General features: G+C 50.7%; 2 protein-coding genes across 2 annotated transcripts; both read right to left on the minus strand.

The window, feature by feature from the left end:
* Positions 1-891: 891 nt before the first annotated feature.
* Positions 892-3,702, minus strand: LOC144118415 (uncharacterized). The gene is made up of 4 exons (XM_077651357.1): positions 3,579-3,702; positions 3,199-3,416; positions 2,665-2,866; positions 892-2,143 (listed from the first exon to the last, which is right to left on the minus strand). Exons 1-4 carry the CDS (start codon positions 3,658-3,660, stop codon positions 1,017-1,019), a joined length of 1,629 nt encoding a protein of 542 aa, XP_077507483.1. The 5' UTR covers positions 3,661-3,702; the 3' UTR covers positions 892-1,016.
* An 86-nt stretch (positions 3,703-3,788) lies between these two features.
* LOC144119591 (high-affinity choline transporter 1-like) lies at positions 3,789-9,630 on the minus strand. Its single transcript, XM_077652167.1, has 6 exons — positions 9,414-9,630; positions 6,623-6,730; positions 5,691-5,846; positions 4,812-4,960; positions 4,149-4,295; positions 3,789-3,818 (listed from the first exon to the last, which is right to left on the minus strand). The coding sequence occupies exons 1-6, from the start codon at positions 9,628-9,630 to the stop codon at positions 3,789-3,791; spliced, it is 807 nt and encodes a 268-aa protein (XP_077508293.1).
* Between the last annotated feature and the right edge of the window lie 4,762 nt (positions 9,631-14,392).

Below are 14,392 nucleotides of genomic sequence, written 5' to 3' on the forward strand. Positions count from 1 at the left end.
GCTCTGTGCACGATTTTTCTCTTTCACAGTCCTTATCATCCGACAGACATGATTTTACGATGTAGTCCACGCGCCACCTGCCGACATTGCTGCGAAACGAAATGCAACAGTGAGCGGCGGCCGGAAATGCGGCAGCGTTCTACCAGGGCCTCCGATTCCTCCGATTAAGTCGTGGCGCCATCTGTTGGACGCGCTATGAAGCTACAGCGCAATTAAGCACTATCATTCCCCATGTCTACTACGTTTACTTGCTGATTAGAGTCACTCAGGCGAGCCACGGAGCGGGTTCTCCGGACAATGTGCCCGCTGAGGTCATATCACCAAAATGAATGGAGGGTAGTCCTTGTAATCTACCCCTAAGAAAAGCACCCAGTTCGGAAGCCATTCCCTAACTTCTGTTCAGAGAGAACATTTAAACAGCGTAGGCGACGTCCGAAGGTAGGTGCGTTTTAGTGATTCCAGAGTTGCCTACACAACCACATAGTCAAACCGTTAGCAGCACTATGGCGTCACGGACGTCGCCACATTTCGAACATTAATTTTCGTGGTCACAAAGACCTCGAAACTATTAAGTAGAAACTGGTCACCGACGTTGCCTGCTCGTCGGTTAATATGAGAGCGCAGAGGCCACCGCTGTATACTCGCGCGGAAGCTAAGTGGTGTGCCGGGACCCGATAATGCACCGTCATGCTCTTAATGAACCAAAGCGACGTTTAAGTGCATGCATCTTAACAGCACACTACGGCACATGGCGTACCTAGCTTTAGGCGCTGCATGTAGCGCCGTCGCAAGCATGCTACAATTCCACTAACAAGCAGGAGCCACAGAACAGCTCACACAAACGCTTTTCAGGTCGCCAAGCATCTTATAGAGTTTTTCAGGTGTGTCGAGTTTGCGAAGCTCAGAATAGCGGAAACGGCGCGATCGTCCAAAAAAACCCCCGCATAGTGCTGGGAATGCAAATCAATACAAATTAAGCGGTAAGAAAAATTCTGCGTCTCGTCGCGTGACTGCCGTCAGTGCTGTTGACGCTTCTTCGGCTTCTTCGGGCGCTCCGACCGGGCCTGTTTCTTCGAGCGTCGTTTTTTATCTTGCGTCCGATCCTCGGTGGCAGAGGAGGTGGAAGAGATCTCTGCCTGAGCGCTGCTTAGCGTCGTCAACGAGACAGACGACGTTGCCGCGTTCTCAGCACCATCTATGTTTCTATCGGTCACGGAGGACTCGCCTCCTTGTTCCCCCGTCGTTGTGACTTCACACTTTTTGTGACGAGAGGCATCATCTTGTTTGCTGAAACCAGAGAGGACGTCGCTCTTAACTTGATTATCGGCGGAACGTTGAACGGCCGCTGCTGCGTCTGAGATGTCTTCAGATGACGTGCGAGTGAGCACCGATAAAATTTCGCGGCCAGTTAGAGTGGTTGATATTTGCGGGCTCTCTCCTACCAGCGATGGAGGTCTTCCTATAAGCAATGGCGAAGCACGGTTGGGTCGGGTCTCGTCTAATTCTGCACTCTCGTGTCTGTTCCCCACCGAAGCCACTGGCAAGTCCTCGGGCCGCGGCCGTACTACTTCGCTGGCTGTCGCTGGTGTCATCGAGGTTGGCTCAGGACCGCGCGATATGTCTGTGGCTTTTCGTGCGCCTGAACGTAGGGCAGACGGGCGTGGTACAGGATCCTGGCTCGGTGCGCGAAGAGAGCTGGGTGCGCTTGTGCTTGGCTTCCTAGAACGTTCGCTGTTTAAGAGCCGGATGCCGTCGACGATGGTCACGGAGTTCCTCGACGCCGGTTTAATAATGGAGGCTGTGTCGGCACCTGCAGCAACGACGGACCTGCAGCTTGCACGCGTGGGCGTGATCGCACGCGAGCTCACGTGCATGCTGGAGATAACGACGTGCTCAGTAGACGTTGGAGTTTCATGGAAGCAGTGACACACGTCGAGGCCCCTGCGTAGCCAGCCCTTGGAGAACAGGACCTCCGCGACCGCCGAGCCCAGCACAAGGGACACGAGGCTGATTATGGTGCACAAGGTACGGAAGGGGAACCGCTGACCGTAGTCCTGGTCGTACATGGGCAGCTGCAGGAGAGCGGGCAAGCCAATAGACGGTTCCCCGCACAGGAGACGGACGACGGTGCCAAGAACGAAGCCTGCATTGAACAAAGCGTCGTTTATTGTAAACAATGGTCTCTGCGTTATGTGACAGGAGATCACAGTTCTTTATGTCAAGCTCTAGCGAGGGCCTTCTTAGGATACAGCAAGCGGCATGAACCTGTTGGCTGCTTTTATCTGAGAGCGACATATACTCCCAGGAAAGAGACTTTCAGTCACTAGAGAGCGACTAATGTACCTCGTCACACTGGCGAAAAAACAGCGCTAAAAGTGACAAGGACGGTAGGAAGCCACAACACTGCCTTCCTCGTTTCCGCCTTGGGCGCCTCCTGTTCCTCTCTTGGACGCATGTGTGCCGCCTTGACCATTAACCGTTAACAAGATAACCATTAGGTATTAACAAAAAAAAGAACTGTGGAAGCAGACGCGTTGCGTGTTATTCGAAGGTGGCGACGGCACGTGTGGCAGATCGAGTTTCCTGCACGAACCCGTCGTCATTAAAGTTATCACTACTGACACCAAACCGCGCCCCATCAGCAGCGACCGCTGATCAACGCACCGACTATACAGCCGTAGGAGTTTGTCCGTTGTGGCAGGTAGAATACGCAGAGCAACTGCGGAAACAGCACCACGTAGACCATTTCCGTTGAGAGCGTCCACAGCGCAAACACCGAAGTCGCGAAGAGCGCGACGCTCGTGGCGGCGGCGCTGGCCATGCAAACCACGCATCGCAGCACCTTGGCCATCTCCTGGTCCGTGGCCTGTACCATAAGGAGGGCACGGCACATGTCGAGTCAGATGCGGCTACAGAGTCAAAAGGAGTGGCATAAATCTAGTTGCTAGATAGCCACAAATCTTAAACGGCGAGCAAGCGACAACGCGCCTATTCGCGGACAATGGTTACCATTCCAGGAAAGAGTTTTGATGTCAAGGGGAATGACAAGCACTGCTCTCTTGGGCTACCATGTCTGGGATATCGTATCGACGGCTGTCGTGATTGGACACGGCTATGGAATCGGGCAACCAGGCAACCAGGTTACGCATCGCCAATCGTCGTACTTACAGAACGCACGTGAAGGGAAGGTGACCTTACCGTCGGTCTGTAGATGATCTGGTAGACGTTCCTGGTGATGAGCGTGGAAGCGCTGAGCGCGGAGGAGTCAGCTGAAGACAAGACTGCTCCGATGATGGCGGTCATGCCCATCACAGATATGACATTTGGACACAGGTAGCGCAGGGCAAAGGGCAGCACACTCGGCTGGTCCTCGGGTCGCAGATCAGAGGGTCCCGGGTAGCCGGCCGACGTGAAATCTGCAAAGTTACCTCGTGGAGGAACGGCCTTGTGCGGCGCTCATTCGCTGTGTGCTGCGTTCGACAAGTGCCGCAGTCTATCGCAGCACACTTTCATCACAGGCACTCTCTAAATTAGTGATTGTCATGACCTTAGACAACAGATTATCTAGGGCCTCTCACTGGTGTTCCTGGAGATAGCTCCGATGACGACAGGCGGCGCCGCGAGGATGAGGCAGCCAATGGCCGATGCGTAGGACATCATCTGGGCCTCGAATGCAGTGGCGCTGCCCAAAACACGCTGGAAGTATACCTGGCGAAGAAGAGCCATTTACTCTCGGTACTGCGTCACTTACAGGCACTTGCCAAGAATACGCAGACTTTTAGTAATTTTTAGCCGTTTGGGGCCTTTTTGTTAGGCACCTGCAAAGTTGTTATTGCTCCGAGGTCTTTAAAAAAGTTAGAAATATAGAAATATATAGAACTGTAGAATATATAGAAATATATATACAGCTTCACAGAATCAAAAGGGATTCGCAGAGGTGGCTCAGAGGCTATGGCGCTCGGCTAGTGAGCCAAAGTAAGGACGCAGGGTCGAATCCTGGCAGCAGCCTTTAGACTGGCATTCGGTATGCCGATCCTACATCCGGTATGCCTCTCTTCCGTCTTTTTTGCAACAATTAATGTCTTAAAGGCGGAACAGTGTTTACGGCGCAGAATCTCTCTTCATTGGAAACATTTGCACCGTCTCACCTGCCATGGAATCCCACCGTACGCGAGGCTGAGGAAACGGTCCACCGTCTCGGGTAATGGCGGGAACATCTCCCTGTCTTGCAAGTTCAAATTTGGCTTCAACGAGCTGGCAGTCCTGCTGTTCAGGCAGAACGGCACGCAGAGCCACTGCACCATGGAATGAACGGAAAGTGTCGGGTGTTCGCCGGTATGTTAAGTGACGTTCCCTAAAATTTTTGTACACTTCGAAATATGACATTCCATAACAACCATATTGAAAAATGTGTATAGGTTTGAATAGGTCGGCAAATAGGATTATGACACATTTCGCTTGGCTTTATAGGATTAAGCTCCCAAAGTAACTCAGGCTTTGAGGGACGCCTTAGTGGAGGGCTCCGGATAATTTCTACCACTCACGCAAGACCTATATAGTCCTCTGCAGCCTTGTGACCAGATTATCTAGTGGGTGCTAATAGGACGAGATTGCGCTATCGCAGTTCAGTCCCAATCGTATCATTAGGCACAGCGAAAAACAAAAAAAGAGAAAGAAGCGATAAGTTGGGGAGTGGTTTTGATACTTATTGCCCATTTGAGAGGTTTCCCTAGCACGTGAAAAGAAACGTACAATTTTCAATAGCGCTTTTGGCAAGCTGCCGTACTGGCCATAGTCATGACGCTACTCACAAGACCGACGAACGCTGTCCACAGCTGAAAGGTATCCGTGTACACCAGTGAACAGAGGCCCCCGAGGCAAGCGCAGAAGGCGGCGATAACCGAGGACACGATTATGCACTCGGTGCCGTTCAAGCCCACAATCACTTTGGCCGTCTGACCTGTGCAGGCGGCAAATAAAAATCCAATGCGCGCTTCTAAGTATAGTAAAGTGTAGGGTAAGTATAGGCGACAATCATTAGGGCGCATGTCATTTCGGATTTGTTGTACTCGAACTGGACTACGCACATAGAGATATATGCGAAAAGTCTGTCTGAAGGGGTTGCGGTAGTCTAGCGACGCGATTCCCGTCTGCATCGTTTTCGTGACGCATTTCTGTGTATTCAGTCCAACTGCAAGTTTTGATCAAAATAACGTTCTTTCGTCTGTCTTGCTAGGGACCCAACAGAAGGTGCTAAACAGCCCGGCTTGGTGATGGTTTTGGTTGCGGTCTCGAAGTGTTCCGGAAACTTTAGGAAAGCTTGGTTCCTTCGGAGCGGCATTAAGCACAATTTCCGGTGAGCGCACACCGCGAATTTTCGCGCATTTTGAGGCTCGCCCGCTCAGTGAGGAACTTCAGTGTCCATGGTTACAAAGCACACTGCGGTGATTAATCCTTCAGTTCGCGACATTGATCACAGCCCATTCCTGAGATAAATGCTTCAACATGAAGGATCCTGTGTCCAATGCGCTCTCAGCTGTGTTGCAGAGGAAAGCCGAGGAAGCCACTTGTCGCTTTTCTACCAGGCGCTGCCATACAAGCCCCACTGAGACCTGGGCAAGCCTGGCCTTTGTAAACTGCCTGTTCGGTGAGTAATTAACTTATAATTACAATAATTAGGCAAAACTCACCGAGTGCGGCGAGGACTGCGGCCGCCCAGAAGATCTCTCCGCATAGGGCCGGCACGCTGAGCAGAAGGCCCATCCACCGCCCGTACAGCTGCTGGAACGGGTCCAGCATCGTCAGCGAACGCGTCGAGCGCATCTTGTTCGCGAAGAACAGGCCGCCTGAAAACGGACGCGGGAGAGGATACCCGAGGCGGCTATCGTGATGCACCTTCTTTCGCTTGCTTTGTAGCTGCGTTGCCATTAGTTCCGGTGAGTCTTCTTCGCTATAGCTATGCACCAAAAATGGCTACCGCATTCTGCTAGCATCCTCAAGCCCACGGAAAAATCACTGGGCGGTTTTGTGTAAGGAAACAAAGAAGACGGCCCCCAGTCCCCGCTGGACTTCAACCACACAGTCAGGGATTTGAGATTATAATCGAAACAGCGCTGAAACTCTCTGTTAACGTACTCAGTATGTAAATGAAACTTCAGAATTCTCCTCCATCGGGAGGAAGAGTGAGATCAATAGCTGTAAACCTCATCCTACAAATTGCCCCCTTGGATGCAGACAGCTTTAGACTCGCATGACTTCATGACTGCATGACCTGATGACCACAGGTGGCGAACTCTCGAAATCACCCAATCCCTGGCCCATACCTCCCCTGTCGCTTGGACCCACCTGGGAAAAACAATTTCTCTGGGCACCGGGTGAACGTAGATAGTTATTAATTACGATATGCAATAACGGCGATGGCAAAAGAAATCTGACTCCATGTACCTTGGAGAAAGCCCCTCATAAACAGGCCGCTGTGTAGCGAGACGGTTGCAACAAGCACGACCTGCTTCTGGCTCTCGGAATAGGGGATCAAGCGGTATCTCTCCGAAGTAAAACAAGAGTGCGAAAGTTCGGTCGAGTTAGCGCTTCACTGCTACGGCTCGGTCATCTCGCAGCTCACCCAGCGCCAGGCTCATCGCGTAGCCGATCGGAACCTGAGCGTTGAGGAGGCCGTGCTTGAAGACGGCCTCGGCGGTGCCGTTCAGGTAGCCTCCTCCAACCCAGGACGCTGCGTGGTGGGGATTCAGAGTAGGACATCAGCAGAGGAATTCGCTCCCCGCGAATCTTCTCATCTGCACACAAATTACACCTGCAATCATAACTAGGTGGATTAGAGAGTGAACACGGGTTAATTACGCCCATGTCGAAATCAAGAAGAGAAAATGGGCGTGGAAGAGACGTGCAATGCGAGCTACTGATGTCGAGCAGTCCATCAAGATAATAGAAATAATACCAGTGAAACGAAAGCTTTTAGAGTGGTAAGGCACATCAAAGCGGGTAGAAGGGGTTAGGATTCATAACGGCAGCAAAGAGGAACAAACACAAGAGAAGAAACACGCACTTCTCTTGTGTTTGCGCCCCTTTGCTGCCGTTATGAACCAAGGAAGTTACCAACTAGCCCCAAAACTTGTTTTACTGGAAATTAGGTTCTTTACGGGGATGAGGTGGCCTAGTCCGGGGCGGGAAAGGTTTTATGGAAGGTCAGTGGAAGGGGCCCTTGACCTGCAATGAAAGTGAAGGTGTTGTTGATGCTGAGATTAGCATTCGCGCAAAATTCAGCCCCCTTGCCACTTTCTTCCCAACGGGAAGCGTGGAACTTACAATATTTGTCCGTAAAGTTTCGAGACTGGCTTATTTTCTTCTCTAGAAATGATTCCCCAAAACAAATGTTGGTGCGTATGTGTAGCGCCATCTTTCGGGCTAACATACACTGTTTGTTAATTGCTCTGGCTGCCGCTAGATGCACTACATGTAGAAAAATACGTTGTAACTAGTCGTCTGCGCATTCTACTGTGAGTGAATATGGAGAGATGGACGTCCACCTCGAACAGCGTGTCAACATAAAATTGTGAAGCTTCAAGACAGCCACATGAGCTCCTTCGTGACGTTTGAGGCAACGAGACATTATCGCGGGCGCGAGTTTTCGAATGGCACAAGAGGTTCGTTTCGGGGAAAACGTCAGTTGAAGACGACATAAGGCAGGGGCGCCCTTCAACCACACGGAATGAAAGCAACGTGGCTCGGGTCACGGAAATCATACAGCAAGACTGCACCATTACAGTTCGCATGCTGTCACTTGCTCTCGACATTAGTAAGACAAGATCCCACCAAATTTTGCGTGGAAACTTGGGGAAACGAAAGCTGAATGCCAGACTTGTGCCGCATTCCCTCACACAGGACCAGAAGGACACGTGGGGGTTAGTGAGCGCTGATTTGCTCTCTGAGGCAGAGAAGGATGCTGCATTCGTCGACAGCATCATTGCTGAAGACGAAACCTGGTGTTTTCAATACGATCCTCAAAGAGGCAGAGCGCCTAATGGCGGTCCACAAGCTATCCTGCATCGAGAAAGGTGCGGCGACAGAAGACCAAAACAAAGACGATGCTGATAATTTTTTTCGATGTCAGAGATGTCATACACCACGAGTTCGTCACACAAGGGCAGACGGTGAATAAGGAGTTTTATATCCGCGTGCTCCAACACATGCGTGATGCACTGAGACGCCGTCGCTCTGATTTATGGGCGTCTGGACACTGGAGCCTTCTACACGATAACGCAAGGCCGTACACTGCTCTCGGCGTGACAAAATTTCTCGCCAAGCACAGCATTACTCTACTTCTCTATCCGCCATACTCGCCTGACCTCTCCCCATGCGATTTTTTGCCTGTTTCTTCGTGTGAAGAGAGCCTTAAAATGTCGCTGGATGGGGAGCGTGGAGGCCATTCAAGACGCAACGACAAAGGAACTGACAGCCCTGCCAAAAGAAGCGTTTTCCAACCGTTTCCAAGACCTCAAGAAGCGTTGAAAGCTGTGTATAGACTGCAAGGGACAATATTTCAAAGGAGTGCTGCCCAAAAGATTTCAATGTTAAACGCATTTTTAATAGACCCAGTCTCAGAACTTTACGGACAAAGGTTGTAGAAAAGGCAGTCAGGATCGAAATTCGTTTCGAATTTTGACTTATTTCCGCCTTCTTAAAATGAAGTCGTCCAAAAACAGGGCAAAATGGAGGCCGGCGCGCTTAGATTTTACGTTAATACGGTTGGTCATCAGTAGTACATAGGCGCAACGAAAAGGGCACATTACCACGACACAATGTTCGTCAAATGTTTATAGGGCATTGGAGAGGAACCTAACATGCAAACCCCTCTCGCTACCCGCGGTAGGAAAAGTCATGCTTTACTGATCTGTAAATATGGAATAGAATCCGAAGTAAATGACATGAGCAGAGGGGGAAATGCGACTTGTAAACGCACATCACTTCGGCAGAAGAAAATTAAAAGAGAGCACTATGCCAGTTGTAGCGGTAGCAATTACTCAGAAACAAAATTAAACAACTGGGGTAATCTAAAAGGCAACTTGACACAATACAAAGAGCGGCTTCACTCGTGTCTTCCGGGCGTAAACGGCTTATGACAGTCTAACGCACTTTGAAGGTGATCACTTCAGTACTAACCTACAAGGATTACAATACTCTAACACTGTCTGTTTTCTCAGGAAAGCTTAAACGAATACATGAGCTCAGCTAGCCAAAGTATTCCTCTATCCTGCACCGCCATGCTTGCTGCGAACTAAATGACCATCACGCCAGGAAATAGTTCTTGGCACGCGTTTCGGCCGGAACGAATGCGATAATCTTCAAGTCGCTCTCGACTTAAATCCCAAGAAACCGTAAACGTAAAGAACCCGTACCTGTCATGGAGCTGAATCCCAAGCTGAGGGGAATGTTTCTGTTCGCGAGACACAGCCTCAGCAGGCGCGGACCCATCTGCTCGTCGTAGTCTTGAATGCCTCTGCTGGGGAAGAAACACTTCCTCACCCTTTGTCGGCGGCTGTACCAAGCGGCCAGCCCCGCAACGACCACGTAGTAGGTGGCCATCGCCGCCACTGCGACCGTGTTCACGGGCATGGCTTTCTGCAAGGAAACGGCCTTCCTTGACGGACGCAGCCTTAGCTTCTTCTTCGCCTTCTTCCTTGAGCCGGCTCGCCAATGGCACGTGCGCATGACAGGTGCGCAGCACAGGTGAACAGCAACCTCTGCTTCCCGATTCTCAGCCGATCCCCCAGTGGGGGTATGTGCCATCTTTTGAAAGGCTAACAACAACAACCGTCGGATGTCGGCTGGTTGGTACGACATTTCAGGGTTGAAGATCTTGCGAACACTAAACACACAGATCACAGGACGCATGCACAGAAACAAAGAAATACAAACATATGAGCGCTAACAGCAACTGTAAAAATGCAGCAACTAGCAAGAACGGGGAATCATTGGCTATAATGAGTTTAAACGGTATTTCATTTTATTGCCTTAGGGGTATCACGTAAGGAGTGGGAAGTAGCTGGAATTCATTGTTACGATGTCATGTCATGAGCAATATGAGAGGGAACAACGTTTGAGCATCAATTTATTGATTAGCCCATAGTTATGCGTCAAAAACAGTTTTTTGTTTTCTGACTAGTTTTCTTCTTGGCATATGCTATCCAGAAGTTATTCTAAACTTTAATGAAGAAACAACCGGAAAATTCGCAATTTTGTGCAAAAGGTTTCTTCCCTCTCATATTACAAGAGGTACTGGGATCGAACCCCAGCACCTCCACCGATTGTTACGTGACGGCAAGCCGAAGAACTAGACGTAATGACAGAAGGCGATGATATGATTTATTGGCTGCGGGCATATAGCACGAGCGCTGCTGCCCGCGCAACTCCCGATTCGTCGTCCTCTAGTCCGTCACAATATTGCTCAAGACTGTGCACATTTTTTTTTACACTTTCAATGAACTTTTGTTGAGCAAGTGATGGCAATAATGTCGCTTGGAAGGTCGTTCCAGTCTGCAGCTGCGGGGAACAAAATGACCGGAAAAATGGACAGCGTGTGATGGTAAACGCGTAACGTGTCGCTGATCACTGGTGTCGGGTGATATGCGTGCAGGGGAAGATCATCCTAATTATGAATGGTTCTTTGACTACCTGTTGCCGAGTGTATATGGTCGTCATCCCCACTATCATCATCACCCACTTTCATAGTCCGCACCATGGTGGGGCCCACCTGACACAAATAGGAAAATCACAGATGCAATGCAACCTAAAGAATGCAACTAATCTTTTATTTCTTCCAATGCAGAGTTTCAAATGAGGTCAGTAAAACGATTTTCAAGGCCGCTGACTTCCTTATCCGCGAGGCCAAAGATGGCACGCTCATGCCTTTGAAAAAGGGCGCAAATGGCGCATGCGTAAGCGTGCCATCTAGTAGACTCAGATAACGAAGTTAGTCTCCACGAAAAACATTTCAGTAGGCTTAGTGGGCATCCAGCATTGAAAGGGGTTGTAAAACCGATAGAGGAGGACTAAAACTGACCTGTTTTACTCTTTTTTGTGTTGTGATTGTCGTTGTTAGTTGCAGGCATGTGGTTCTGTTTTTTGTTTTTGTTTTTTTCTGTGTCTACGACCTGCTTTCTCTGTACTCTAGAGTCGCGCAAGGTCTTCAAAACCTGAAAGTGCACGTCAGTACCAGAGCTCATTTATCATACTCAAGTGTCGAGACTCATCCTAAGATTCTGGCTTCAAAACCAGACGCGTTAACATCCCTGTCATTTGATGCTCCCCCGCATGACTAAAACTAACATCTTAAGCTCCTGAAACCCGAAGTTCAACCACAATACGCGCAGTCGCCCCATTGGGAAAGTCGTTACATGAGTCTGGTAGTTATAAAGCAAGCACACACCGCAAAGCAAAGTGCGAGAAAAGGCAAAGACCGACTGACAATTACGACACGAATGGAGTTACATACACCACGGTGCCCTGTAGAGGACACTTCTGTTTGGCTATACTATTCAGTAAGCTATCATTTCACTGCTTCCAATACAGAGAAAGCAAACAAAAAAGTATTCAGAACCCTCGACCAAAACTGCCTACTCTAAATGAGTTCCTTTCCTTGACATGGTGTCGAGATTCTTTTCTGTTCACTCGCCACATACACGATACATCGCTGACCGGTGGTAACTGCGGCGACATGCTTCCAGAATGCTAGCAGTACTAAAAGGAAGGCCTCAGCGACAGGAAAACAGGTGAACGTACGGAGAGCTGTTTAACCTCACTAAAATACCCTCGTGTAGCAGCCGCGTTCCTCCCAGCTTGGCAGGTGATAATTCGAAAAAAAAAAGCCTCGGAAAAACGCAACTGCGTTTCTCGTATGTTTAATTTTTCTCTCGTGGCGCGTTCCATGCAGAGGGTGATGGCGCGTTCACACTTGGACATTCGGCGGCGAGAGCGAGCGGAATCCGCTTCCGCGGCAGAGATTCCGCCGAAATACCCAGCGGAAAGGCCGACCGGTCCAGGCCGCCGGAAAAAAATCCGCCGAATCTCGTCAGCCAATAGGAAGGCGAGTACCCGCGGCGACAAACATGGCGGCGCCCTTCGATGCAGGACGCCTCGCTTCGGACTGGATTCGTCGCTGTTACTGCATTTTTCAGCACGTTCACAGGCCATAAAAGAGCCAGCGGTTTTTCGCTTTGTCTTATCTCGCCCATAAGAAAACGTTTGAGCGATAAATTTGCTTTAATTTTTTATTTCGGGTGACGATTCTTCCCCTTTTGGGCTTAAAAAGGGTCGTCGAGTTGACAACAATGGTTCCTGTCCTAACAACCAGATGGCGCCACTGGGCGTTTAAAAAAAAGTGAGAAGGTTAGAAATGTCGTAACGTCCGACAAAATAGCTGCATTTAGTGTACGCAAGCGTGCATAAGGTTTTGGTAGGTAGACAGCATCGATTAACCTCTTGCCACATCTGTGTACGCCGTGAGCAGACGACACACAGACGATGAGCGGCGATGCGGTGGCCGGGAAGTGTGAACGAGACAGCATTTCGGCGGCCGCGGATTCCGCTTCCTCTCGCCGCCGAATGTCCACGTGTGAACGCGCCATAACTGTTGGCTGCGACACACGGTACGAACAAGCCGATGACGCGTCGCTCCGTTCATGCACCGTATAGAACGCCCATTACACGAAGATGCCGTCCTTGTTCAGAGTGCCTTCCCACCAGTAGCTGTTATCATAGACTTTTCCTCCATGAAGCGATTCTTCAACAACTTCAAGCTCTCGGTGTCGGACATCGCATGTATGCGTACATCCGAAACTTTCTCACCGACCGCACAGTGCAACTTAAAGCCGGCACGGGAGATCCTTCCATCATCTCTCCGGGAAACCGTGGCACGCCGCAAGGCGCCGTACTTTCGCCGATGCTTTTTAACGTCGCACTGATAGGCCTGCCGAAGCTACTGGCCGACATCCCCCACCTGCATCACAGCATTTATGCTGACGACCTCACACTTTGGATCACGCGCGGCAGTGACGGCCACATTGAAGAGACTTTACAGACCGCGATCAAACGGATCGGAGATTATCTAAGTACAGTTGGCCTCACGTGCTCGGCGACAAAGTCCGAGTATATCATCATTCCTTCCCCGGGACGACGCCCTTCAAAGATACTTCCGGACATCAACCTCCAGGTGCAAGGAAACCCGATTCCTCGAACAGACAACATCAGGATCCTGGGCTTGCATCTACAGGCCAACGGCAGCAACAACATCACGATCCAACGCATCGACCAGTCGGTTGTGCAGATCGGACGCCTCCTTAAGCGAATCTCCAACAAGCACCATGGCATGCAAGAGTCCAACCTCCTGCGCCTCGTTCAAGCTTTCGTCTGCTCCCGCATCACCTACTCTGGACCCTACTTACGTCTCACTCGTGCCGAAAGCGAACGGCTAGACGCGTCACTTCGAAAAGCATACAAGACGGCCCTAGGTCTTCCCATGTCCACAGCTACCCATAAGCTCATGGCTCTCGGAATCTCCAATACCGTGAGCGAACTGATCGAAGCAACCCTCACCGCCCAGTATGAGCGGCTCTCACTCACACACGCTGGCCGAGCGGTACTGCAGCAAATTGGGATCTCCCCGCCGAGATCGGCCCCAAGTTACGCTGAACTTACATCGGAATATCACCTAAATCTCCGCATTCCTCCCATTCCCAAACGGATGCACCCGGAACACCACGCCGAGAGACGGGCCGACCGGGCTCCTCAGTTCGAGAAACGCTTCAGCGGACGTCCGGACGTCACGTATACGGACGCCTCTTACCATCCATCGAGGCCAGCGATGGTGGCGGTAGCTCTCGCCCCTCACCGCAGCTGGTACACAGCCTGCAGCATTCGCAATGCAGAAACAGTCACCGCAGCTGAGGAGGTTGCCATTGCGCTCGCGCTAGTCGACCCTAATACCAAAGTCGTCATCAGTGACTCTCAACAGGCTATTCGCAATTACGATGCTGGCCGTATCTCTTGCCAGGCGTTACACATTCTACGTTCTACAGCACCCTCTTCCACATCTCGCTTACTTCTTTGGGCTCCAGCCCACGAGTCGCTCAGCGGAAACGCCCAGGCACACACTCTCGCTCGAGATCTCAGCTGCCGAGCCGAGAGTATAATCAGCCACCCTGCTTCCGCTGACACTAATATCCCACGCGCTTCACTATCTCTACTCACCACTTACACGGACATACTCCAGCACTACAGACTCCAAAGGTGCACATATCCTCCCGCACACCGCGATCGTTAGTAACAAGACGCGAGGCCGTCCAATAGCGCAAACTACAAACTGGCAGCTTCCCACACC

This window comes from Amblyomma americanum, chromosome 2 (genome assembly GCF_052857255.1).
Source record: "Amblyomma americanum isolate KBUSLIRL-KWMA chromosome 2, ASM5285725v1, whole genome shotgun sequence".
NCBI lineage: Eukaryota > Metazoa > Arthropoda > Arachnida > Ixodida > Ixodidae > Amblyomma > Amblyomma americanum.

Bases quoted from the DNA above. Each gene is read 5' to 3' on its own strand.
- LOC144119591 (XM_077652167.1), bottom strand. From the start codon at position 9,630: ATGCCCGTGAACACGGTCGCAGTGGCGGCGATGGCCACCTACTACGTG. The intron at 4,961-5,690 runs GTGAGTTTTGCC...CCGCCTGCACAG, and splicing joins CGCAGTCCTCGCCGCACTCG to GTCAGACGGCCAAAGTGATT. The intron at 3,819-4,148 runs GTGAGACGGTGC...ACAACTTTGCAG, and splicing joins ACGGTGGGATTCCATGGCAG to GTGCCTAACAAAAAGGCCCC.
- LOC144118415 (XM_077651357.1), bottom strand. From the start codon at position 3,660: ATGATGTCCTACGCATCGGCCATTGGCTGCCTCATCCTCGCGGCGCCG. The intron at 3,417-3,578 runs GTGAGAGGCCCT...GTAACTTTGCAG, and splicing joins AGCTATCTCCAGGAACACCA to ATTTCACGTCGGCCGGCTAC. The intron at 2,867-3,198 runs GTAAGGTCACCT...CTTATGGTACAG, and splicing joins AGATCATCTACAGACCGACG to GCCACGGACCAGGAGATGGC.